The sequence below is a fragment of the Urocampus carinirostris genome, chromosome 7 (assembly GCF_059441175.1).
Source record: "Urocampus carinirostris isolate Australia breed hairy pipefish chromosome 7, RoL_Ucar_1.0, whole genome shotgun sequence".
In the NCBI taxonomy this organism is placed as follows: domain Eukaryota; kingdom Metazoa; phylum Chordata; class Actinopteri; order Syngnathiformes; family Syngnathidae; genus Urocampus; species Urocampus carinirostris.
In genome coordinates, this window is record NC_142355.1 from 28,057,933 (window position 1) to 28,085,882 (window position 27,950).

At 41.0% G+C, this 27,950-nt stretch overlaps 1 protein-coding gene across 3 annotated transcripts in view; it reads right to left on the reverse strand.

The window, feature by feature from the left end:
• Window positions 1–5,958: 5,958 nt before the first annotated feature.
• Window positions 5,959–27,950, reverse strand: part of tmtc3 (transmembrane O-mannosyltransferase targeting cadherins 3) — a 79,338-nt gene continuing 57,346 nt past the window's right edge. For all 3 annotated transcript variants that reach the window (XM_088340449.1, XM_088340450.1, XM_088340448.1), the window contains 9 exons: window positions 27,394–27,566; window positions 23,841–24,093; window positions 21,304–21,452; window positions 18,505–18,625; window positions 18,334–18,445; window positions 16,860–16,963; window positions 16,626–16,795; window positions 13,507–13,733; window positions 5,959–8,885 (listed from right to left, as the gene is read on the reverse strand). In XM_088340449.1, coding sequence (XP_088196575.1) covers window positions 8,119–8,885; window positions 13,507–13,733; window positions 16,626–16,795; window positions 16,860–16,963; window positions 18,334–18,445; window positions 18,505–18,625; window positions 21,304–21,452; window positions 23,841–24,093; window positions 27,394–27,566 — 2,076 coding nt within the window. In that variant the 3' untranslated portion in view covers window positions 5,959–8,118. The remainder of the gene's footprint in view (window positions 8,886–13,506; window positions 13,734–16,625; window positions 16,796–16,859; window positions 16,964–18,333; window positions 18,446–18,504; window positions 18,626–21,303; window positions 21,453–23,840; window positions 24,094–27,393; window positions 27,567–27,950) is intronic.

The window sequence follows — 27,950 nt, forward strand, 5'->3', positions numbered from 1 at the left end:
GGTGTTATTCTGAATTATAATATTAGTTTTCATTTCTACGCAGATGACAGTCAGCTGTATCTTCCGATGGAAGAATCCGTCCCACTAAACTGGAAATTTGGAAGCCAGCCTGAGATAGAAAGACGGATGTCACTCAATTTCTCGCACCTCAATCCTGAAATGACCGAAATGTTAATCATTGGTCCATCTAAATGCCGTGACTTGTTCTCAAACAATGTTCTCAACATTGACAAATGTAATATTACCCAGGGTGACTAAGTCAAAAATCTAGGTTTCAGATTTGACACTAATTCGTCCTTCCAGTTACAAGTTAAGAATATTACTAGAATAAATCACCCTATGCTGTCCCAGTCTGATGCGGAGATTATAACTCATGCATTTGTTACCTCCTGTCTGGATTACTGTGATGTACTACTCTCTGGTCTCCCGAAGTCCAAAATCAAGAGCCTGCAGCTGGTACAAAATGCTGCAGCGAGACCAGAAAGTTTGATTTGATCAAGTTACCCCGATTTTAGCTAACCTGCATTGGCTCCCTGTTAGCTTAAGATGTGATTTCAAGGTTCTGTTGGTAGTATACAAAATCATACATGGACTTGCTCTCTCATATCTTTCAGATTTAATTTTCCCCCTATGTTCCACCTTCGCTCTGAAAATGCTTCTTCTCGTGATCCTAAGAGCCAAGAGGAGATCCCCAGGTACAAGAGCATTTTATATTCTCTTTCAAACACTTATCGCAATTTTCTTTTGTAGCTTTGCAGGTATAAAATGTACTATGATTACTTGAAATGTTTTGTTACTTGTAATGCTTTGTCCAAAATGATCTACTCATTTTACAATGTTAGTAATGAAACCAGATGTTCTAATTTAAATGTATTCTTAATGTAATTGTATTTCCATGCGCCTTGTAGTGCTTGGATTATCTGCCATTATAAGAGGAAAATCTGACTATACATTTATTTCATCGTGTATTTTGCACCTTTCACTGACATCCTGGAAAATTCGAACTCTTCACACACGACGGCAGTAATGGTTTTCATCCCCTTTTATTTAACCACCACCAACAGAAATTCAGTCTCGTAAAAGCTCAAATAAAAAGCAGCCATTGGCAGGCATTAAGTAGTAAAATCAAATTGTACCCTTGATCTGTTTTAACACTCATTTGGTACACAAGTGAAAGTGAGTAATGCTGACAGTCACAGCTTGCATACAAAAATAACAATAAATAATGACTTTTCAATCGGTGAATACTTTTAGTGTGTGAAAAAATAATCGCCCCCTTCCTGAATTCTTTTTTCATTTTTATCGGATCGTCAAACCAATTTTAAAATCCAGAGACAACCCAAATAAATACAAAATTCAGTTTCGACCTGTTGATTGATTCCATTTATTAAGGCACGAAACCAAACTCTAGGCCTACTTGTCCCCATGTCAATAAGTAATTGCTCCCTCTTGTTAAATCACATACTAGCTGTGACTATCCACAAGTTTAGGAAAACTGAGTTCTATTCCACAGTGCACACTCAAAATGTATTGCCGCCACCACCAGTGTTGAAACAAGAAATCACTCAAATGGAATCTGTAAGACAAAGTAAAGTAAGTAACAGACATGCCACGATCCCCAGAAAATTCCAGAAGAAATTGGGAGAAAAAAATCTCACCAGTCCAGAACAGGTGACAAAGCCATTTCCATGGCTGTAAGGCTTGAGTGAACCACTGTCAGAGCCATTATTCACAAATGGAGAACATTGGGAAACCTTCCCAGGAGTGGTCGACCAACTAAGATTACTCCTGATGACGGCTAGTCCAGGAGGTTACAAAATTACCTCAAAACTGTCTGGTCTCATTTAAGGTCAGTGTTTACAGCTCCACAATAGTAAAGACACTGGCCAAAAATGGCATCCTTGGGAGAGTTCCCAGGCAAAAACCACTCCTGTCAAAAAAGAACACAAAGAGTCGTCTTGCCATAACGCATCTCTATTATCCTCGAGACTATTGGAGAAACATTTTGTGGCTTGATAGGTCAAAAATGTAACTTTTTGAAAGATGTGCAGGCATATACATCTGGCGTAAAGTGGCACAGCTTTTGATAAAAAGCACATGATGCCAACTGTAAAAAATGGTGGTGGCAGTGTGCTGGCCTGGGGCTGCTTTGCTGTCTCTGGACCAGGACAACTTGTGATTGATGGAATAATGAATTTTGGTGTTTACCAGAAGATCATAAAAGGGAGAGAATCTGGACATCAGTTCATGCCCTCAAACTCAAGCGCTCTTGAATCATGCAGCAGGACGACAATTCGAAACACGCCAGCAAGTCTGACCCTCAATGGCTTATAATCCAAAACAAAATGAAGGTTCTGGAGAGCCAAGTCAACGTCTGGGTTTCAGTCCAATTGGATCATGTGATCATAAATGGCTACCGTATTTTCCGCACTATAAGGCGCACCTAAAAGTTTAAATTTTTTTCAAAAGCTGACCATGCGCCTTATAACACAGTGCGCCTTATATCTGGCTCAATATTAAATTCGCAAGGTCTCGCAACTACGAGAAACAGCCGCCGACTCCATTTTTCGCGCTGTGCATACTGGGAAATATTAAACAACGATTCTCTTTCATACGTGCGGGGAGACAGCGCCGGGCGACATACGCCACCATCTGTCAGTGCATCGTAAATGCATGGGCTGATATATCAGTCTCAACTGTGGTCCGAGCTTTCAAGAAGACGGGAATTGTCCCCGAACAGCCAGACAACATCAGCGACACTGACTCAATTAATGACGACCTTGATGAAACGGAGCCGGACGTGTTGGATGGCCCATTCACCGAGATGGTCAATTCGAACACTGCAGAAGAAGAATTCGAGAATTCGTCGATGAGGAGCTTATAGAGTGATCTTTGTTTTTCTTTTGTGTGTTTACGTTTTACATTTTACAGTTATTATGTTATTGCTTTATTGTTATTGTTTTGCACTTGTTTTTGCACATTACGAGTGTCACTTTATTGCAATTGCACTAACGTTTCATTTGAAATAACAGTATCAGACGGGTTTTTTTTTGTGCATGTTGACTAAATGGAGGAAAAGTAACATGATATGCCTTGATGTTGTTCAAATATGTTAAAGATGTGTCACGAAAATGCTTTACCTCAGAGAAAATAATAAAACGGCTGTTTATTTATTTCGGGAGTGAATGGAGTTGTGGAAAGCTTGTTTGTTAACAATAAAGTTTGACCATTTTGAATGTTTTGTTGACATTCCCTTTAGCGTGGCAACATCTAGAGGTTTCATAACATAACTACATTCTCTACTGTATCAAGTCGTCACATTTATTTACCGTAAATAGCCCTTAATCACAAAAATGTCTCGAAGGACTGCACAGGATTACAATTACAAAATTGCACAATTACCTGATCTTAAACCAGCATGCACTTATAGCGCCTTATAATGGGGTGCGTCTTATGTATGGCAAAAGTTTTAAAATATATAATTCATTGAAGGTGCGCCTTATAACACGGTGCGCCATATAGTGCGGAAAATACGGTAGTTGATGCTAGAAAACCCTCCAAAATGGCAGATTTGGAACAATTTTGCAAAGACGAGTGGGCCAAAGTTTCTTCACATCATAGCGAATGACTACCAATTATCATAAACGTCTGATTTCTGTTAGCGAGTTGGACCACCTTTGGCAAAGGCTATTAGGTTTAGGGGGGGTATTATTTTTTCACTAAGGGCCATGATTTTTTTTGTGCCTTAAAAAAATCGAATCAACGGCATTTTGTAACCAATTGGGTTGTCTCTGTGTGATATTGAAATTGTTTGAAGATCTTGTGAGTGATAAATATGCAACAACCCTTGAAACCATACTTCTCCTCGCCACTGTACAATTTATTTCACTGAGTGTTTTTCTCTTTCGGGGGAGGGGTGGGCCAGAACAGTAGCGCTAATGGCAATGATGGAAAAGGCAGGAAACGCAGGAAGAGATCGATACAGATTAGCAGACGACCGTGGATGAGGCAGAGGATGTTTGCTCCATTTCAAGGCGAGGCCTAAATCATAATCCTCAACCATGGTGGCTACTTCCTGGAATTGTGCTCACGCTCGTGTGCGTGTGATGGGAAAGGGAGTCACGCTGCGACAAACTTTGACGTTGTTGTGCAAAGAGCAGTTTCGGACGTTAGGGTCAAACTTATAAGAGAACTTTGTACTTTTGAAGCGGCTTTTCAGGTTTATTTTTATCGAGCGGTAATCCGGCACAAATTAGTCCTCCGCATTTGACCCTCAGGGAATCCTCATTTTAAGGACCGTCTTTGTACACAGTTTACACGGAAACGGGAATAAAAATATTTCACCTACTGCTAATCTCGGAAAAGTCACATTATTTTAAGTTTAGGGGATTTTTTTATGGGTTTGGCCAGAGAACAACGTGAGGATTATTTGCGTGCAATTGAACTCCAAAGAGATTGTCTAATAAGGATTCATCATTGGCTGGTGATTATTGCTAATGCAATAGACCCCCAGGATACAGTAACCCCGCCTTAGGATGTTTTTACTTTACGGTGTGTCATTTTGTCCACTAGAAACCAGCAAATAATTTTGCGTGCCCATAAATGTATAAAATTATAATATGCATTGTTTGTGCCTATGACTACTTACGTCTCCAAGATGCAGATCTGCTATTGGTTTGCATAATCATGAAAATACGCTTATGCTATTGTCTGAATTACCTTCCACAATACTTTTCTCCATGTTCAATCAGTTCACGATACGCTTATGCTATCGTCTGAATTACCTCCCAAAATACTTTTCTCTTTGTTCAATCAGTTCACAATCTCATGTGCTTCGTAAAGACTTTGTACATTAGCAAAACGATGTGTTTGTTCTTATGAGCGACGGCTCCCAAGGCGTGGAATGATGCTAAAGAAAGAAGCAAAACATGGAAACAAAGTTTGCCATGGTCAATAAATACGGTGATGGCACCCAAATGGCTCCCTTTGCTAAATCGCATGGCTGTAATCAATCAACAATTGGGACTATTTTTCTGGACTATAAGGCCCAAACTGCATTTTCTCCCCGTGCTTGCGTGGACTGCACATTCCAAAAACATGCATGTCAGGTTAATTGGCCGGTCCAAAATGTCCCTAGGTGTGAATGAGTTGTCTGTCCCTGTGTGCCCTGCGACTGGCTGGCAACCAGTTCAGGGTGTGCCCTGCCCACTTCCTGAGGATGGCTGGGGTGGGCTCCAGCACTCCCGCGACCCTACTGAGGATAAGCGGTGCAGATAATGGATGGATGGATATCTTATTTGAACATTTTTATCTGTTGTACTAGGTGTTCAGAGCTAATGGCCGTAGGTTTCTAACCCCCTGCTATAGAGCAATTTCACTTCTCAAGCGCCACCTCAGAACAGATTAATGCCATATAACGGGGGTGTACTGTTTGATTGTATTACTTTTATTTATGTGTTAGTGGGGTAAAAAAAAGTCAAATCACTCAGTACGTCTGACATTTTGGAAATAAATCCCTCGGTAACCATAACATTTTCCAGGACCGCCGATTCCGAGTAGAACACCCAAAAAGTCTCGGAATTCACTCGAGGACAGCATTTCTGCACGTTTTCCGAGGTCCCTCATCAAACACAGCTGAATCGCATCAACCGGATTGTTCATCAGGTTCCTGCAGAGCAGAGAAATTAATTAGCTCTGAGGAATGGGAGAATTGGGAACTCTAGGGTTTCAGTTTGGAATTAGAGATCCAAACCAAAATAAGCAGGAAGTCTCCTTTGGCTTTGAAGAGCCTATTTTAAACAGATTCCGTGGGATTTTCTTCTTGGAATTTTGCTTCATGCTTTGAAGCACATATTGAAAAGATGAACCCCAAAAACGATTTCTCATAGTCGCACGTGGGCAATGCATGGCACTTAAATATAACGACCGGCCATAAAACAAATACCTTTGGACCACCGCTGACGAGTTTTACAGGAGATTGTTTATTTATATCCGCAGGACAAAAATACAGGTAGTGGCTGCGCTTTGAATAACCTTATTGCGACCTTTCCTTGAATTGTTAGCCGCGGACAAAAGCATTACTACTGGACAGGATTCCTGTTTCCCTTTTAGGACAATAACAGTTTGGTGAAGTGAATCGCATCTCATTTGATAATGAGGATTTTCAAACAGCAACAATCGTGGTTGCATATGAATGTCTTGTTTGCGTACGTAACACTGCAAGAAGAATTTGAAATGGTTCTAAAGTGTTGCAAGATATTTTTTGATATATTTATGATTAAAACTTTTCATAAGCCCACCTGGCGCCGACTGCCTGGCCAATTTAGAGTGTGACCCAAAACCATCCATCCATTATCTGCACTACTTCTCCTCAGTAGGGTCGCAGGGGTGCTGGAGCCCATACCACCTATCTTCGGAAAGTCGGCAAGGAACACCCTGAACTGGTTGCCAGCCAGTCGCAGGGCACACAGAGACATACAACCACTCGCTCATTCACACCTAGGGACAATTTGAACCGGCCAATTGACCTGACATGCATATTTTTGGGATATGGGAGGAAACCGGAGTGCCCGGAGGAAACCCACGCAAGCACGGGGAGAACATGCAAACTCCACACAGGAGATTCAATCTCATAAAGTCTTGGAATCTGACAAGTTGTTTCAACCGTTTTAATATTTTAGTGTGTCAGCAGGTGATTATCGGTTATATTTCTCCCATCGGCCCGAAAACTGTGATGTCAAATTAGGCTGTAGTCAGTCCGATAACTGTCAGCCTGATAATTAGCGTGTACTCCTTCTTAGTTGGTAACTAGTTGGAATTTTTGAGTTTTTTATTTAGTAGTAGCAATACTTGGTCTCCTCTCTATCACTTTGATTTGTGTCCAAGGAACGGGAGAGCTTAATATCAGTTGCATGGCTCAGCGTCTTTACATGCTGTTGTGATTGTATGCGCGTCCGAATGTATGTCGGTTCATGTTTCCATAGTGCAGTGGTTAGCACAATCGCCCAACACGCAAATGGTCCCTGGTTCAAGACCGAGTGGAAACGTATGTTGGCCTGGAAGAGGCATGGGCGACACCATGCTATACTTGCCCAAGACACACCCCATGAAAAGGTGCCTCCACGACCCTAGTGGTTAACGGATCCAACTAACCAACGGTTTACGTCAATTTTGTTTTGAGAATGTTTTTGTCGCACTCCCGCATATATGTTAATGCAAACTCAATTTAGATTAATTGCTGCGCTAGTTGATTAACACACAGTCTGCAAACGAGCATCTCAATTTCAGGACAATGTGTTACTATTCTGCAAAATTTCCTCAATTATCTTTCCAAGAGCGCAATCTTACTCAAGAGGGACTGCAAGGAATCTTGTTCATCCATTCATGCGCATCTGCACATTACTGAATTTCCTAACTTTGACATTCTGGGCACTTGGCAGAAATTGCGGTGCTTTGTTTTAAACAAACATTCCTTGGTCGACACCAGTTCTAATCCAGCTGCGAACTGACTTGCCAGGAATGTGCGCCACATTGTAAACCACAGTGTTTAAAATGTAGGGAAAAAGTAACATCTTGTAGTCTGGAAATTACAATACAACTGTGCTGAAAACCCAGATGAGGGCTGCGTGGCGTAAAATGTGAGCCGAATATTTGACAGCACCAGTGGTTGGTGCAGTACCAAATTGCATTCACCTGTCATCATTTCTCTAAGATTAAAGGAAACTCTAGTAAAAGAAGCCTCAGCGGGTTTTGTATTTATATCGCAGGCGTTGTGGAAAAAGGCGGCTCGCCGTTTTGCTCAATGCTGCACACACTTGAAGAATTTTATAACTATACGGCAACATTTTGAAAGATGTTTGATACTCAACGCCATTGCCGCAGTACCATTTTCCTCCAAAAAGTGCCTTCTAACACCAGACGCCAAAAGCAAAATGCTTTGGCGTTACACACAGTTGGCGCCAGATGTGCAAGGGGCTATAAGGGGATTGATAAGCAATATTATCATTTGTTCCCGGTGGAGTTTTACTTTGTACTAGGGAAAAACAGTGAACAGTGAAAATGTCAGGTTTAAAAAAAAAAAAAAGAAAACACTTGTAAAAATAGTCAAAGCTGTAGTGATCAATTGCCACTTAAAATGCGCTCGATCTCCTCAAGCCTTTTTAAAGCGGCGGCGCGCTTCTGCTCGATGTCGCTAGCGTGTTCGGCAGCAAACTTGGCCTGGCTAGCGTCCAGATTCGTTCGCTCGGGTTCAGCCGAGGATTTCCTCTCATTCTTCTCCTCTTGGTGACTCCGCCGCCCTTCCTCCTCCGGAATTGCCGGCTTCTCCCTCTCCACCAAAGGCTCCCCGGCCGCGCTCATGGCGGCCATTTTGCCCCGAACGATGTTCAAGTGGCGCCGCACGTACTCCTCGTTGGGCGCCATGGCCAACGTCTCCTCTAGGCAGCGTTCGGCCCTCGGCAGGTCCCGCTCCTCGAAGTAGACCACGCACAGGTTGTGCTTTCCCTGCACGTTTCCCGGGTCCATCTGCAGGATGCGCTGGAAGCAGGCCTTGGCGCCGGCTCGGTCCTTCTTGTGGTTCATGAGGATGTCGCCTTTGAGGATGAGGCCTTTGATGTGCTCCGGGTGGTGGCGCAGGAGCTCGTCCAGGACGGGCAGAGCCTCCAGCTCGCGGCCCGACTGAGAGTAGAGCAACGCCAGGTTGAAGAGCGCCGAGCGGAAGCCCGACTGCAGCGCAATGGCTTTGTGCATCCAGCGCTCCGCCTCCGCATTCTGCTCCGCATCCATGGCCAGCATGCCCAGGTTGAAATAGCCATTGGCATCTCGGGGCTCCTCCTCCACGTAGGCCAGGAAGCGGCGGTTGGCCTCGGCCCAGAATTTGGACTCACCTGGCGAGTGGTATGGGAAAAATAAAACAAAGCACACGTCAGTCCAAAAATGTTGCTCAGGCACAATGATAACTCTGCTTTAGAAAACAAGCAAAACCTGATTGGCCGTTACTTTAGTCCTGATTAAGGCTGAATCCAATTACTCCCCTATTCCTTCTGTTCAGCTCCTTCCTCTAGCAACGAGTACCATAAATTCCGGACTAAAGAGCGCACATAATTAAGAGCCGCATGCACAATTTGAGGAAAAAAAACTGTTTTTGTACAAGCTGTACCGGATTTTAAGCGGCAGGCTTAACCCTTATGTGGTGTCAGGGCCTCAAGGCTTTTACAATGTAATAATAGATGTGTCTCAGGGGCTATAAAATCAAATTACAATGGAAATATATGGTTATGGATGCATATGTTTGTTAGTATATTGTATTAACTGTATAAAGTGTTACTTTTTGGTAGTCAAGACGGAGTTAGACCCCGGGTCAAAATAGACCAGCTAACAACGGTTAGTGGTGCCGATTCCTAGCACAACATGAGGGTTTACCAGCCATTTAAACTAACTCTTTTATGCCTATGTCTTAAAATTTAAAAAGATCAGCAGGGAAATGTTTAGTACAGTAAAGTAACAACACGATTAGGGCACTCCTTTGTGGACTGTGTTGATCATAATCAACTAGAGCAGGAATCAATGTTAATGAAACTGTTTTTGTTGCCCTCCTGTGAACATATTAAAGCCATTCTCAAAACAAATCACTGGACTGACTAAAATTAAGCCCGTAAAAAAGCCTGTAAACGTGCTAAGCCTTGCAATTAATCTAAAGCTTTCCAATTCCTTGCGCACATGACAAAGTGAGAATGAGGACAAAGTATTGCTCCTACTGTTTTACATTAAGAAAAAGTATTAAACATAAATACTTGGAATCTTTATAACAAGTAGTATTGGCTGATTAAGCCCTTAAGGTTCCTGGGAAATTCCCCGAAAATTCCAATCCACAACATACCCAAAGAAATTGAATGTTGTTCTTGAACTGTTTGGAGAATATAGACAGTTTTGGTCTCTTTTTAAAGGCAACGCACTGAGATTTTCCCCCAAACAGAACTAATTACTGAAAGTGCTACTAACATTGAATAATCTGAGTTGGAACGCACAGAAATTGGAGTAGTTTTTCTCTGTCTGTTTTCATTTTGCTGTCGAATGCCTGCAGATGAGTGTAACATAGGCATCTTAGCTGGAATACAGGTGAGACAATAGCTTTGAGCCTTATGGGGTACCTTGTCAAATTTGATCACATTCTGAAAATCTAAACATCAAAATTGAACTATTTTTCTAAGGGTAAGTCTAGTCATTCCCCGTAAGTGGCCATTTGGTGACTTTACAGCTATGCAATCTTTGCAAATGGATTTTACTTTGGCCAATTTTTAGACATTTTGAAAGAGTTGTCAATGTTTGACTGCTCTTTCCAGAAATCCATCAATGATTGTGCATACTTGCACGTGATGATCATGTGTAAAAATGGATCCCAGGTTGCATTCAGGTACATTCATTTTTGGCTCTGGCATGAAATTGTATTAGGAATTTCATTGGGTAACAGTGTGTCAATCATCATTTCAATCGATTACTACTGGCTAAACGTATTCAGAGCTAAAGGAGACGATTTACGTTTTATCAACCAGGCTGGGACCGTGAAAAATCTGCTATTGGTGTCAATCAAAAGGTAGGAGGCTAACGGCTGCATTGGGAATCATTTTACGAGTCTATTTGAAAACGGAAAAATATGTGGCGAAACAAACGGACTACAACAGGAAACGTCTAAGGATGCAGAAATGCTTTCAGGCGGATTTTTTTTTTTATATCTATCAGCATTGTGTGTTTTGGAGTAAATGTTATACACTGTTGGATTCTCTAGATGGTTCTTGTTGTAACAAAGCCATTTTTGCAGACTTCAGCTTATTTAATGACTGCCAGGGGGGCGTAATTTGAGAGCTACGCTGAATTTAGGGGTTTTTGGGTATCTTGTTTCAGACTGATGCTGATGTTTCTGTGATGAGCACATTATGATTCCAAGAGTTCAAGCTCTCCAATGATATGTGGCATAACGCATTTCAGTGACCGGTGGCATCGAACAGACGCGTATTTGTTCATCATAAGGCTGGAAGGCCGTAGGAACATTAAGGGGTTAGTTTCGTGTAGCAGCAGGTAACAAATTATTGGGTATATTTTCCATATCGTGGTGAAAACTGTAATGTCATATTAGGCTTTGTCAGTCCGATACATAACCTATATCTCTTCTTGTCATGTATAATGATTGCTGTCGTACGGCTGCTGTTTAATTTTTGTGGAAAGTATCAGAACAAAAAGTGCTGCCACGCATGACAGTAATCTACTATCTTCTTTATTTTTTTGTTTAGTATTTCTTATATTTTCAAATTAATATTTTTCAAACCGTGATGCACTAAGACTGCAAAGTAGCGAGGGAATACAGTATTCCCATAATCCTAATTTGTCAGGAAACCCCAAATGGTGTCAAAAAAGGGAGCCAGCCAACCTTCAACATGATGCCGAAAAGTCGTCAGATACAATACACCAAATATTGAATTTGGACAAATGCTGACTGCTGTTCAAAGTATTGAGGGGTAGCGAAAGAAAATGTAATATTTTTGTCTTTGCTTCCATATCATATGTCATCACCACTATTTCATTCACATCAGGCGAGGCCTTAGCTATCTGCGGTTAAATAAATCAACCGGCCTCAAAAGCCGAGCGCCGCCAGATTGAATCTTTCAGTGAGCTACTACAATGTGAAAAGAGCCCGGCAACCTTTGCTTGAACCTCCATTTGTCATTTGACATGTCATCCAGGGAAGTCAACGCTAACAAGCCAACAATTGACCAAATTCCAACTCCAGTGTGTTAGAGCAAGCAAGCTGATTTTAGAGGCAAATTTTAGTATTCCTAGGAAATAACCCATTTACTTTTTTACTGTAATGATAATTTTGGGACAAATTAAAACAATGTTTCTTTGTGTTAAACGTATATTGTTTTTAAAAGAGGATACCCGCAAAGGAGATTTTATAGGAATGCCAGTGTATTATTTTGAATACTATTGCGTACTGTTGTTTTGACCATTACAGTGGGACCTTGGTTATCGCGGTTAATGGGGACCAAAACCACCCGCGAAAAGTGAAAATCGGCGAAGTAGCGGCGCCCCTTCGAAAAAAAAAAACAAATTAAATTATTTTATTTTATTATTATCATTTTTTAGGCTCGCGAAGCTCTGAACCCGCGAATGTCGAAGCGCGAAGTCCCACTGTACTCTACATCATTTTTGCTATCGGACAATCTGTTTCTGTTCTTTGATATCCACACCCCTAAGGGCTGATCTACTTTTGAAGAGCTTGAAGACATAATAAATAACAGACGGCTCAAGCAAGGAACTTAGAATGGGTAGGAAGTCCTTATTTGAAGGCTTCTCCCCCTGTTCTCCTTGCAAATTCAAAATTCATTCATTTTGAGTGTCTATTGAAGTTTAAAACATACCACATAGGAAAAACCTTATGAGTAATGGTTATTTTTTTATATTTATATAGGTAGATTTTGTTATTATGTTGAATCAGTGTGATATGGAATTATGATTTATACAATTTTGTCTGATTTTATATTAATCCATACTTTAATTTTTCTGAAATATGCTTTTTTTTTTTAATCCAGTTGTGTTAAGTTATGAATTTTAGATCTGAGAGGACAGAGAGAAAAATAAAATGTCAATAAATGATATAAAAAAAATAGGATTCCTGTCTTATTTCTGATTTATTTTAGAAATGTGATGCTGCTAAATGTCATTGCACTATTGTTCTGATGCACTTACAACTTAAGACAGTTTCCAAGCACCTATTTGCATATTAATCCTAGCATTATATTTTGATTTTATTTTTCTCTTTTATGTCTTTAATTGGTGGAATGCAACATTGTGATCAAAGACAATACTAATACTAAATGTCAGTGTTGATGACGGAATTTTGGGAGGCTCGATTTTTCTGAGCAAAAAAAAAAAAAGGAAGCAGTAGCTGTTTGAGTGACATCTTTGACTGATGAATTTAGAGTGCAAACTGCAGGTGAGAGTGGCGGCGAGAAACAACGTGCCTTTTATGTGAATGACTCATCCACCTTTGTTGCAGCTGTTGAGATACAATTCAACGCTAATAATCCTCCCTTAGTCGGTGTAATCCTGACGCTGCTGTGCAATAAAGCCAAGTTTACAGAAAGCGGTGGCGTGAAAGTCTTTTAAGCGCGTTAAATGTTTTTTTTCCCACCAATGTGTGTCAGTCAAACAAGAGAAGCCCGCGGTTTAAAGGTGCACCCAGAGTTCATTCGGCACGTTGTGCATTATGACTGTCACGCCCTGATCACATTGGCAGGGAGCAGGTGGTGCCGTCTGCTGGTTTTTCTGGTAGGGCAGCATGGCCTAATGAAAGTTATTTCCCATTGACTAAGTTCATGGAGAGTTTTGTTTAAGCTCCATCAATCAGTAAGTGATTCTCCTTTATGGAGGTTGGTATGCTGGTATGCCTCATAAACTTTGCATATGATTTGCATATCTTCAGGTGCCGATTATCAACTGAAGCTCTCACACCTGACTCCTGCATGAGGACGGCCGAGTTGAAGAGCGCCAACTTGTGGCGGGGGCTGATTTGCAGCGCCGTTTCGAAGTTGCGCAGCGCCTCGGTGGGCTCCTTCAGTTCGATGTGCACAATAGCCAGGTTGTACCATAAATCTGCGTTGGCTCGATCCAGTTCCAGCGCGCGCAAGTAAGCGTCACGGGCCTCGTTCAGTTTGTTCATCTTTAAAAGCAGCTCTCCCCTGCAGAAACACACCAAAAAAAAGTCTTTTTTGTTTTATTAAGTCTTGACTGAACAAAGCTAAATTCATCTCATCTCATCAGCTGTACCGCTTATCCTTATTAGGGTCGCGGGGGTGCCGGAGCCTATCCCAGCAATCATCGGGCAGTGGGCAGGGGACACCCTGAACTGGTTGCCAGCCAATAGCAGTTGAACAAAGCTAAATTATTTTGAGGAATTATCTTTTGTAGTTTTTTACTGCTGTTTTTCCACTTTCCTTCTTACAAAATGGAAAAAAATAAATGCACAATCACAAAAAATACTTTCCCCTTCAAATTTTCACCAAAATATAAGCCCCTATCCCCAGTCTTTTTCCAGCCGATTCAAAACAGTCAAAACTAAAATGTCCCCATTAGAGCATCACCAGCGGTTAGACGCAAAGCCATTTTTGTACCCCCGTTTAAGGATTTGAGTTTTAAATCAGGCCTTTGGGTTTTCCATTCTGCTGAGGCAGCAATACCAAAAATACCAAGTCAGCTTTGTTTGGGCAGTTTTCCTAGAGGTATTATTTCCTTGTCTTCCAACAAAGACAATGCATGTTACCTTCGCGGATGTGCAATTAAAGAAATGCATACCAAAAATTAGTCATTCATCACACCTGTGTCCCAGAAATGTCAATAAATCCCAGTCTCACTAAAGGCTTGATTCCTTTAGAATCTTGTTGCATGAAACACGAGGCTTCAGATTGACAAGATGCTCTGGCAGTCGTAACTTTCCCTTATGACAGCTAGAGGCGGTGCCTTAATCATTGAATGAGTAATACCAGCGTAGTCACAAGGAGCCCAGGAACAAATTTCAATGAGAAACCTGAGCAAGACCAAAGAGAATGCAGAGCTGCGTGGGAGATGCTATATTAATGCTATAGAGCCCAGCAAAAGAGCCAGACGGAGCCCGGCAAGAAAGCCAGGCGGAGCCCAAGAACCCGAAGAAATGGTTCAGATGGCGCCCCGGTACCAAGAAAGCCGTGCCGAACCAGGCCCCTCAAAGGCTAAACACATGGACGAAGTTGGTGTGGGTAGGGACACCAAACTTTTCCCCCTCGTTGGGACAACAGATCCCGCCTGTCAGGAAAAGGCCATGGAAAACCTAAGCATAGAAGAAGTCCAAGCTGACCAAAAAGGCTATCAGCACCAGCGTACCGGAAGATGCTTCCAGAGCCCCTAACCAAATAAGAGGCAACGGCAAGAAGGCAAATAGAGACTTGGAACAACAGACTGTACCCTTGGGCTGGGACGAAGACCACCCATGGGCCTAGAGCTGGGGAAGCCCAGGGACTGAACGGCTGCCGGCAAAGATTTCAAACGGCCAGCCTATCAACCTCAGTTCGCTTGTGGAAGAGACGGGCAGACGTTCAAAAAGGGTGTAGGCCGCACTCGCTGTGGGCGCTGGATAAAGCCTCCAGCAGGGCGAGACAGCAGGCAAATGAGGGGGGATCCCTAGACCCAACCGGCGGATGCAACTTGCCTGGCCAATCCTGCGGAAAGCCCCCTCCCTGTGCCCTTGCCAGGGGGGAACCGACAGCTACACTTGGCGGCACGTGGCCCATGTTCGTAACAAAACAAACATGTAGTATATAACAACAGGGAAGGCAACTCAAAACCTTACCTGCACGACGTGCATATCCTGCAGGACCAAATAGAAGACAGCTACCTGCCCTACCCAATGCCGTCAGCCGGGAAAGACAGGGAAGCCCAGCAGCCCTGGCCAAAACGACTTAAAGAAGGCAGCCGCCAGGTCTAGCAAGCAGGCAAACCAAGATATTTTGGAAATAGCGGCAGCGGCTACAGCAACAACGCGAGGCCGGCCGGAATCCAATGGGGAGCTAGCCAATCAAAAAAAACATTGCCAGCAAGCAGGCCAGTCGGGAACTGTCTAAAACAGCGGCTGACACAGCAACAGACATCAATAAACACAAGAGCATGGTGACTTATGGTGATTTATAGACATTCCTGGGGCACAGATAGGATGATTGACTAATTGTTGGTAAGCTATTCTCAAAATGAGCATGCATGCTTTTAGGTACGGAGGGACGAATTAGAACACCTTTACTTTTAATTTAAAAGTAAGGCTTTTAATTTTACTACTGACATATTTGTTTTTTGGTCCATTATGGTTCTTTGAAAATCTTGGATTGCCAACACCTTAGCGGAACCATTTGTTTTTCTCACAAAAAAAATAATTCTGAGGAAAAAAAATGTCCATGTGTTTCAAATGTCAATATTATTTCTAAAGAGTTTTAATCTAAAATGAAGGCCAAAGATTTTCTATTAAAATTGATTCTCAACTTGATTGAATTCAGTTCCCCTTTAAATTTTTAGAAAAAGAAAAATTACTTTACTTTTTTTTCTTGTAAAAGACATTTCTTCATAATATATATAACATGCATATCATCATATTATTCATATTACAAATGTATGCCTAGAAAATGTCCCAACATTAAAAAATAAACGTAAAAAACAGTTTATGACTAAAACATTTGAAATCCATTCAATTTAACTTAAATGTTCCTCACTTTATTTTTGAGAGAAATTTGCTATTATGACATTAGCTTAGCGTATTAATAAAAAATATTTAAGTGATAAATGAATAGCCATAGCAAAACAACATTTTGTTTACCCACAAATGTCATTTCAAAGTAGATTGCAGCTACAATAAGTGACCACAACATGCTAAGTGGAGCACTGTATTTTGACATGGCGTTATTATGCTTTTCCTCCAATAAGTTTGAATAATGGTTCAGCAACCACAAATCGTCAAGTGTTCCTGCCAAGAGGGTTTATCCATGAAAACCAAACTCCTCCTTAGACAAAACCCTATCTGCAAAAAATTTCCAGCTGCCATCACCCAAACTTGCCTGCTGATGTATGCCTGCTTGAAGTCGGGCCGCATGCTGATGGCTTGTCGATAAAGCTGGTCGGCTTCCTCTAGTCGGGACTCGTTGGCGCGGATCAGGTTGGCAAGGTTGATGTACACGTTGAGATGATTGGGGGCCACACGTGTTGCGTACTTCTTACCGGGAATAATCTGACCCAGACAAAGCACCGTTACGCCTTCAACCAAATCCCTTGCTTACATTTGGTTCACCTACCTGTGGCATGAGGGACTTGGCAACTAAGTAGGCATCTTCTGCCTCTTTGGACTTGTTCAAGTTCTTGTAAGTTCTCCCCACATTCATGTGGGCACCGATATCATCTAGGACGGTATAAATAAAACAGTGTACATGAAGCAAATGGGCTTTAAATGTACAATAGACCCCCAGGATATGATATGAATCTGTTCTGAGGAGGTATCACAAAGTGAAAACACACCACAGCGGGGGATAGAAAACAATGTTAGTGCATGGCTTATGCTTACTGAAACTTTGGTAACCTAGATAAAAACATTAAATTAACAAAAAGTCAGTACTACTTATGCAATATACATCGTCCAGTAAAGGTCTATACGTACGTACATGTTAAGGGAAAAAGTTTTTGGAGCGACGAGACTTGTGCCGGTTGAGTAATGTAGCCTTTGGATACAGAGGCGGGAGGTGATGGCGACAGCAGTTTTTAGAACTTTCACAGGTGAGGATTGTCATGCCCTAAGAAGATTTCCTTACTTTAATCACCTAATTTTTAAAGATAGTCCTTTTCATAGATTTGTTACTGCCACGTAATTAAGCGAGGGTAGAGATTACTGTGGCTTCTTCATATGTCTTGATAATCCCGAGCTCTGTTTCCACGGTTATTACGTTTTTGGTAACACATTTAGCACTGCAACCCTTTGGATCCATCTATCCATCCATCTTCTGCACAGCTTATTCCCACTAGGGTCGTGGGGGTGCTGGAGCCCATTCCAGCCATCTGCCGGCAGTGGATACCCCGAACCGGTTGCCAGCCAGTTGCAGGGCATACAGAGACAACTTAGTCGCTCATTCACACCGAGGGCCAATTTGGACCCAGCAATTAATCTGACATGCATGTTTTTGGAATGTGGGAGTGCCTAGATGAAACCCACGCAGGCACTGGGAGAACATGCAAACTCCACACAGGAAGGCCGGGTAGCTGGAATTGAACCTTGGACCTCTGTACTGCGGGGCTGCGCTTTGGATCCATTGTAAGTAAATAAAGTATTTTAGAACTGACTCACAAAGTACACAGCATATGAGATTCTGATCTGAAAAAAAATAAAAAGGTATTGTGGAAGTTAATCCAGCTAATAGCATATCTGCATTTTCATGAGGTTGTAAAGCAAACTAAAAGCAGACCAGTATCTCATAAAACGTTGACCAAAAATAGGCATTTTAGAGACGTAACTTGCACAGTAATAAACAGAAACACGTCAAATTAGAATCTTTTTGGGCGAGCAGACTTGAATTATTTGTTGATGTTGTATAGTGGAGAAAATGACGAATAGAGAGGTCTAAAGACATCTTATTCCACTCAGTAAAGGGAAAATACTGTAAAGTGCTGTGGCTGTATGCTGGGGTGCTCTTGTAGTAAAAAAAAAACAAGTTCCTAATTCTAAATCTACTGTACTTGTAGTTACTGAACTTACGGTGGAATTTTTTGTGTTAAATGTACCTGGCTGTACAAAGGTGGCCTGCAAAAAGAACCGCAGCGCTGTGCCGTAATCGTTTTGGTGCTCAAGCGCATGGCCGACATTGTTCCACAGTTTGGCGTTGTTCTTGTTCACCTGAAATACAAAGAAGCTCAGTCAAGAAGAGATATGTCATTTTCGCAAATGAGTCTTACCTTAAGAGCTGACATGAATAAAGTATATTCTGACTCCCAATCCCAGTTCCTGTTGAAGGTCTTGACAGCGTGCGTTGTCAGCAGCAAGCAAATCACCAGCCAGGAGATTTTCTTCAGGTTTCTTCAAAATACAGCAAGTTTTGCGACAAAGACAGATGACCCGTACAAGATAAAACCCACAGAACATAACATAAGCACCAAGAGGGACATATGTAGGAAGGGGCTTTAGCCAAATAAAAATTTTGAGACTGCTTTAATTTCACAGAGGGACAAACACAGTAGTGTGTGTGCGCCCTTCGTTTTAAAAACAAGACAGGACGATTTTTTTCCTTGTCACGCCCTTTGCAGAAAACAGAGGTTTTAAATGTTGGAATGCAGCTCAAATTGGAGAAAAAGTTAAACATTGTCGGCTCAATGTCTTTCTTTCAAGTCATTTGATCTCATCTTCCACGCTTCACTTGCGCTGGAAGCTCACATGCTGTGTATGACTTCCATGAATGTAGATGCAGACATCAAGAGTACTGAAAAACATTTCAGCATTGGGGAATTGGGGCTACAGAATAAACCATTTCGGATGACTACATTTGGGTTTTGTGGCGCGTGTTGATTTTGTTACGTCTTGACCCTCGATGTGCTTGACAAGGGTCATCAACGTGGTGTCTGTGGGCTCCAGGTTAACCGCCAAGAACACTTAAAAAATAACTTTTAACTAAATTTTAACTGTTATGAGAAAGATCAGGGCATTTGAGTCAGGGTTTGTACACCATTTTCATGGCAAAATTCCACCAATTTTTAAGGACTTTCAAAGCCAATTTTCCAATGTCTCCAGCACCATTATAATAAGAAATCCAGTGTGGATCATGCATTTTGAACATCCATAAATCTATCTCTAATTTACATATGATCTTTTTAATCTTGTATCTGCATTTATCAAGACATGCTTTTTTGATCTTGGGTAAATCGCGAATATATATATTTTGAGATGAACCTCTCCCCATGTAGGTGTTGGGTAAAAATCACAGTAAAATTAGCTTTCATTTACAGTTACAGGATTTTTTTCCCATAATAGTTTACCAAAGAGAAATGCTCTACAGACGCTCCCCTACTCATGACCATTTGACTTACGAAAAATAGTACATATAAAGATTTTTTTCGAGATGTCCAAAAATATCTGGACTTTGCTGTAAGTTCGATTTTGTATTGTGTGCACCTTTTTTTCAAGTACAAGACATTACTGTAGTGCTTCTTTCCGCCGCTACAGGCGTGTGGCAATGTGAGAGGTCACCGAGCACCCACCGGTAAAAGAAATCCGCTTGCTCTTCCTAGTTGGTGTGTAAACATTCTAGACTGTATCTCCAGCGCGCTAAAAACTTTGACATTTTTGTTGTTTAATATCTCGTGCATCCATTCAATATGGCTGGTGTAAAGTGTAAAGAAGAGGCGAGCAATCTCTTTTGAAACCAAAGTGGAATAAGAAAGCTTGATGCGGTTGAGAAAATGGTTAGATTTTTTTTTTCAGCCACTTTTTACCACAGAGGAGGACCTCTTGAAGCGCACCTTCCAAAAGTAAGTTAAACTTAACTTTATTTATCTTTATAGAGCATATTATTTTACAAAATGTTTATTTTTTAGGCACAAAACAATACAGGTTACTTATACAAGCCTTAAACATACTTAAATAAACCTGAAACATACAAAATATAGCACTGAAGCAGCTTATGAACAAATTCAATTTACGAACGATCGTCTCGTTCGTAAGTAGGGCAGCATCTGTAATTCTTTGCATGGCCCATAATAAATATCCATAAATGATACGTAATCATTGCACTGATGCAAATTTCATAATGCCCTGTTTTGGTGTAGCATGCACCTGTCCTCTTGGGTGCAACCCGTAGGAGGCAATGACACTTCATAAGACAATGCTATAAAAAAGAAAATCGAGTGCAAGATGCCATTAATCACGAGGGAAAAATAAATGCAATGGCAAGGCAGGCCACTAGAGAGCAGTTTCAGCGTCATTTTTAAGCAGACTAGATGAGAAACATGGCTTGTAAATTTCAAGCATGTACAAGCACTTCAACCAAAATTCAAAGGTTTCAGTCCTTATAAATACATTTATATTCAAGCATTTTTAAAGATGTCAAGGGCCCTACGAACCCTGTTGAATACATGATTAATTTCAAAAGTTTTTTCAAAATTACCCTGTAATAGATACAAGTAAATCACTCTTTACACAAGGCACTTTTTAGTGTGCGACTGTGCCTATTTTAACCCAACTTCTAATAATGACAACTTGGTAATAAAATAATATCCTAGTAACAAGATAGTTAAGCATGATAAGATGTTATTTTCTCTCTTCTAGAATGATCAAGGTCATTTTGGAATTCACTGGTAGAATTCTATAAAAGCAATTTGTTAGGCTTATTCCCCTGTACGCAGTCAAGATGGTCAGGAAAAAAAGCACTTTCAAAACAAAACACGACGCTTCCCTCTGTTGGATTTTAGTTCTCGTCTGGCTTGGAATTTATTAGTCAAGCACTGAAAAATTGTTGGACCTAAACATCATTTTCCTGCTTGATATCATTAAGACACATGGCTGTCAGATCGCAAACATTGACATAGAACGTTTCGTTCTTTGAATTGAATTAATCAATATCCTTTGAGGAAAAACTCTGTTTTGTGATTACTTATCGACCTCGACCATCTGGTCTTCAAAGTACACTTTGGTCCATTGGAAAGTCAGAGTTGTTCAATAGTCAATCAGCCAATCGTTTCTATACAATTGTCGAGTCCACTCACCCTTTGTATGAAACAACTTTGAATCCGTGTGCCACTAGCACGCAGAAACCCATGCTAGGGACATAGAGGACTCGCTCAGCTACGACAAACCCAACTGGGAAGAAAAGGTTGGACGCTGGAATGAAGGGCAGGACGATCAAAGACAAAGCCTTGAAGGGAACAAAAGACAGAGCAGAGCAGACAACATTCAATAAAAACGTGGTTGTTTACACAGAGAGACAAACACTTGTGGTGAAAGTGCAACATTAGAACAAAGAAAAGTATTTAGAAATGATTTCAAGAAAATAGGCAGACTTGGTACAATAAGGACATTTAGTTGCCTTTCTGACACAAACATGCCTTGCAACCACATCCGTCCTATTTCATTACTAAAAAGGCTGACTTTGATCCGTGCAAATTTGTTAGTATTTAAAATCAAATGATCTGAATTTATATAGCGCTTTTCAAGTCAAGACTTCCCAAAGCGCTTTACAGTGTGCTTCACATTTCCCAATAGCGGCCGTGCAGCCATGTAAGGCGCTAACCTGCTTATTGGGGGTATTGGGGTTCAGTGTCTTACCCAAGGACACTTCGACATGTAACACAGAGGAGCCGGGATTCGAACTCCTATCTCTTGATCCCAAGACGAGCGCTCTACCTCCTGAGCCACTGCTGCCCCAATCTAAACTAAAAGAGTATTGCGGGTGCTCCGAGCAACTTTATCGACACCACTGATTTGTTGATTATGAGCTTCTTTATGATCATTGGTGAAGCTAGAGAAGGTGGAACTAAACATTTTTAAAATATTGGAAAAATGCCAACAGCCTCATACGGTGGATCCCTGTGATACGGCGACTCCGCCTTACGACATTTTCATCTATAGCCCGGCGCACTCTTGTCACCAGCAGCATGGGAAAGTCGACGCCTTTGGCCGCAGAACACCAACAGCGCTATGCCCCCTGCACACCTGATGCCGTTTTCAGGTCTTTTTCAAGTTGTTTAGGTCATGTGTTTTCAGATCATGCGACTATTCAAAAAGGTTACGAAGATGATCGCATATTTAGTCCTGCGCAGGAAGAAAACGCAAATGAAGGCTGTGCCGCATTAAATGCGAGCCCTATATTTCTACAGGACAGAGAACCATACTGAGAAAAGCGGCAGATTGCAACACAGATGTAATACGTCATCTTTCTGGGTTTTTGTTATTGACAGTTGCCACGGTAATGGACTAAATTGCATTTGCTTGTTGTTGTTCCTTGAGGAAAGGAAACTTCAGAGACCTGACATAGATGCCGATGATAAAGAAAAAGATGTGTCCCAATTTTGATAACTGTTCAATTCAGGTGAGTAAATTGAGGACTTGATTTGTGTGTAAAAAATTTCAAATATCATGTATATGTTTAAATAATTGAATTAAGTACTGTCAAACCTTCTGTTTTGCTCTGGTTATATTATATGAATAATGTTGATAAAAACATTGGATTTATCCTCCAGAACACTCGTGTCAAACAGGCGGGCCGCGGGCCGGACCAGGCACACCAAGGTTTTAATCCGGCCCGCAAGACTACACTGAGAGAAGCGCAAGAGAAAGATGAGCTGCACTTTTAAAAATGTCCACTTGATGTCACCCAAGCCAGTCACCACTCGCAAAGCAACTGTAGTAGTATTTCTTTCTCTCCCTTTCTTTTTCTTTCTCTCTTTCTTAAATCTATTTCCTTTGTCTCTTTTTCTCCAGTAATTTCTCACCATATCTCTTTTCCTCCTTTTTTCCATTTCTCTCCTTTTATCTTTCACTAGTTCCTTCTTTTATCTTTCTCCCTATCTTTCTCATGCTCACTCTTTTTTTTCTGTCTTTTTCTTTCTGTATTTTTCTCTTCTCTTATTCTTTTGATTTTTTTCTCTCTCACTTTCTTCCTATTTTTCTCTCTGTCTTTCCCTCTCCTTCTCCCCTTTCTCCTTATTGTGCTCTCTCTCTTTTAATTGTGCTCTCTATTCACTCTCTTTTTTCTGTCTCTCTTACATTCTCTCTCCCTCTTACTGTCTGCCTTGTTCTCTCTCTCTTTTTATCTCTCTCTCGCTCCCTTTCTTTCTTTCTCCTAAACTTATTAGTCCAGCCCCTGTGAGATATTTTTTGTAGCATGTGGTCCCCAGCTAGAATGAGTTTGACACCCCTGCTCTAGAAAGTCATCATAAATATTTCCAGACGTTGGCGTGGTGTTTTGCATCTTAAGCGCTTGCATTGTAGGAAAGAGCTTGCCGTTTTCCCCAGTGCAGCGCACCCTTGAAGATTTGGCGATTGAGCTCCGCAATGATCAAATGATCAAACATGTTTGATACTCGACGGCAATGGCGCCAGTTTTCCTCCAGAAAGTGACCTCACATATTTGACGCCAAAATCAAATGCATTTGCTAATTGCCAAACGTTTCTATCCCACAATAGACTGCTATTTCACTTTGCAATTCCCACTTTAGAACCAATTAATGTCATATCCTGTGTCTACTGTATTATGAAAAATTGTAAAACTAATGATTGTCAGTAACTAAAGATTTAAACTCACCATGACGACTGTTTTGGCCGAACTGCGTGAGCAGGTGATGCTGTGGTACGCCAACAGGCCCAGAAGGATGTAGAAGAGCAGTGTGGCCAGGTTGCGCTGGTCCAAAACTGAGTTCACCAAAGGGATTGTGCCCATGGTCCAGTCGCAGCACAATTCGGACGGGTTGAGCAGCAGCCAGGCGTTAACAGGCAGCAAGTAGTTGAATGTTAACTGGCGGGCTGGTGTCGGGCTCACAGCTGCCGGGTTGTCAAATCTGAAAAAGGATAGTATTGTTGTTGAATGCTCATTTTTAGTCTGTGTAAAATACGGCTGCAACGATTAAATCATGTTGTTAGTAATAGGAATAACCGAAAATGAATTCAATTGTGGACATTTATGGCCAGACACGTTTTTCCAACAGAGTGGGGCATCGCAACATAAATAAAATCTTTGCTGAGACTCACTCCTGTGCAACAACGTCTCTCTTTCTCTCTCAAACGGTAACATAAACATACAGAAATGACGGTGTCAACATCAAGTACCCGTACCAAAACAAGTTTGGGAGCATTTTATAGCTTGGTTACGGCCACTAAATAGAATAATCACAAAGCAGACCTTGAGCATCATGGGAGCAGCTCGGTTAAACACGAACATTTCAAGAGCATGACGTACAGTACGAAATTGGAGTCTGACTCGCCTTATTAAGATTTACGTAACGATAAAACCAATACGCTTGTGTTGTCATCGCATTGTACATTTTATATGCAAATAGGTCGCTGGAAAAGAGAGCTTGAGCATTATGACAGACTGTGCCAGACAAACCTTCATTTCTTCCTCATGCCATGAGGCTCTTTAAATCAACCCGGGGAGTAAAAGCCCACATTAAACCCCACCCCCACATTGCATATAACCCTATTTTTATTACAGTGTGTATTTTATGTAGCACTATTTAAATACTCTATATCAACACGTTACATTGGGTATTTATGTATTGTATTCCTTTTACTTTATTGTTTTATTTTCAACTCAAGGATACTGCTGGAAGTGTGAATTTCCCTACGGGGATGAATAAAGTATCTATCTATCTATTTAAAAATAAATAAATGCAGTCCAAAAACAAACGTCAGTTGTTAATACAGACTTTAAACGGCTGATAATTGTTAAGTACTTTTGTTGGACTTTGCAGTTGACCACTAAATATACTTCATAAAACGCACATATTGTTTTTGTTTACTGTTGTACTGCTGCCAATGAGCCCGTTTTCTTTGTTTACAAGGATAAAACATGTTAACTTGATTTTATTTCACTAACCTGTTCTTAAAAACATGGACTGAGGTTTATTAATAGATGTATGTCTTTACTGACCAAGCACTGTGCCTATTTGGTTTTAAATCGGGCATTGTTCTTTAATTTTTGTATGAATTTGCAGCATTTTTGATAAATGCTAATTTTCATTACATCCATTGTTCTTGTTGCCACATATTTAAACTTCATGCTATATTTACGAAAAATTATTCGGCTAATTGTTTCAATAGTCGGTGACTAGTTGCCTATTAAAATAGTCCTTAGTTGCAGCCGTGGTGCATTACTAGCATGTGAATTGAAGACATATTTCCGATTTTTTGAACTTAAAATCCATTATAGAGGCTGGGTTTCCCCACATCAAGCACAATATGTGGGCTTTTCGGATGTTTGTTTTGGCTCACAAATACTTTCTAAAACTATAGAATTTAAAAAATTAAGAGCGATTAGCATCTCTTGCCAAGTGAATCAGTTTCGTGTACTATTGTGATACATTTCCATAATGACCAAGCACAGTCGGTAGGAGCCAAGCATATTAATTGAACCAGGACGCTCAGTTACTGGCCTTGAATGCAAGAAGAAATAGGTTGCACATGGTCCACCAATTCAAAGCCATTATGCAGATGTAAATAGAAGAAAACATGATTATCAGTAAAGTTTTTTTTTCTTTTCCCCCTCCTTTAAACCTGTCTCTTTCAACATGTTTTTACTCTGCAGTTTGAAAATTATGTGAGGTCATGATGGCAATCTGATATCAAACTGTTTTTGCACAATGAATAAAATCTACTTAGATTACAGTACACATAACTCAAAAAACGCATGATGCCAGGCCGTAAACATCACAGGAAATCTGCAATTGTCGTTTGAAGCAGCGACTTTAGGGCATCATTCTTTTAATTATCAAATCATTCGACAGGACGTGCCAAGAGATGCAGAGTGACGACTACCAAAAGCCAAACCACGCACGACCCAGTACAAAGACGGGTAACCGAAATTGCGAAACATTTCCAGTGATCGATATTGCATGCGGGAAGAGCACAACAGGCGAGTTTGATGACGCAAAAGCACTTTGATGTGTGTTCTCAACATGTTTTGGCGACGGATGTGTTTATCCTAATCCTGTCCTCTCAACTCATCATTCTCCTGTATTATGGCTCGAAGCGCTTATCCCGGGAGTTCTGGTTTCCTAAAAACAGACAGTTTAAGGATTACCGGCTTAGCACTTGTCGGGCTAATTGTTGTGGAATTTTATCTGTGAGATGGCTGGTGAGATGGCTGGTGAGATGGCTGGCGAAGACGTAGACGGCGACAAAAAGACTGAACAACTTCCTAACAAGTGACTAAGAGGATTACAAGGCAGCATCTTTTTAATCTTTTTTTTGCTTGGGGTCTTGTTTTATAACAGAATAGATCCATATGGCACAAATCTTAGATCTGTGAAGAGCTAGGAATGATACAGGTGTTTGCACACCTTTTCATGGCCTAATTCAAGCAATTTTAAGGACTTTCAAAGCCAATTTGGCCAAATTCCCTAGCACTATGAATCAATAGTTTGCAGAGCCAAATGTCTATTTTCAATTTACATATGAGTTTTTAATCGAACTTGTATCCATCATATGATTTCTAGATCTTGAGTAAGTTGCAAATCTAATTGTTTTTGAGAAAAATCTCTCCCCATATAGGTGTTGGGTTTACCAGTGGGAAACGCCACCTTCGTTTTTTTGCATGGCCCAAAATAAATGTCGTAACTGTTAATTAATCTTTGCACTAATACATATTTCATAGTGCCCTGTTTAGCAAGCACCTGTCCTCATGGGTGCGACCCATAGGACCCAATGACACTTCTTAGGACAATGCCATGCAAACTAATTTTAACTACCGTTAATCATGAGAGAAAAAGAAATGCAAAAAAAAAAAAAAGGAAGCCACCAGAGAGCAGTGTCTGCATAATTTTTAGAAGGACTTGTTGACAAATAAAGCAACAATTTCAAGCATTCACAAGCATTTCAACAAAAATCCAAGCATTTTTTAATCCTTGAAAGCTCGACATTAAAACTCAGGCGTTTTCAAGGATTTCAAGCACCGGCAAGGACCCTGATGATACAAAGGAAAACAAATCGTAAAATGTGACAGACAGAAACCCAAGTGCGTGCATGATGAGAAGAAAAAATCCCTATATACTGCATTGTCATTTGTCACGTTTTGTTTGTTTTTACTGACATCTTTCCACTCAGTCAAGACTTGGAAATGCAGACTTTGGAGAAGAAAGTACCTTGTGAAGACGGGCAACTGCGACTGAATGACCTGGACGCGCACTATGACAAGCAGTAGCGTGCTGATGACCAGAATGATGAGTTTCAGCAACATCTGGAGGACGGCATACGGGAATGCTCCTTTACCACGTAAAGCCTGACTCAGTGTGTCCAGCAGCAAAGGTAAGGTGAACTGGCGGGGCAGAGAGTAGATCAAGAAAAGAAAAATCACCAAGACTGCAATTCATGTATATACTGTAAAGCACGGGTCATCGTGTAGCCCTCGAAGAACAACTGCATGGCAAATAAACTGGTTCTGAAAATAGCTCTACAGTGATGGATCATTGTGATTTTCTACTTGACATGAAAAATCCTTCAGATGATCAGTCTTTTCAGTTGCAGTGCATTGTTTGAGGTGATTTTTTTCTCTATCAAATACGTGTTACAATGCCTGACTGAGTTCAAAGAGCTTTTATAAAAAAATTTAATGTGCCTATATGCTTTTAAATTACTTTTAGCAAAGCCAAACGTGGCGGAACACATTAGGTTGGCCAAATGGGGAGGATGGAAAGGAGAG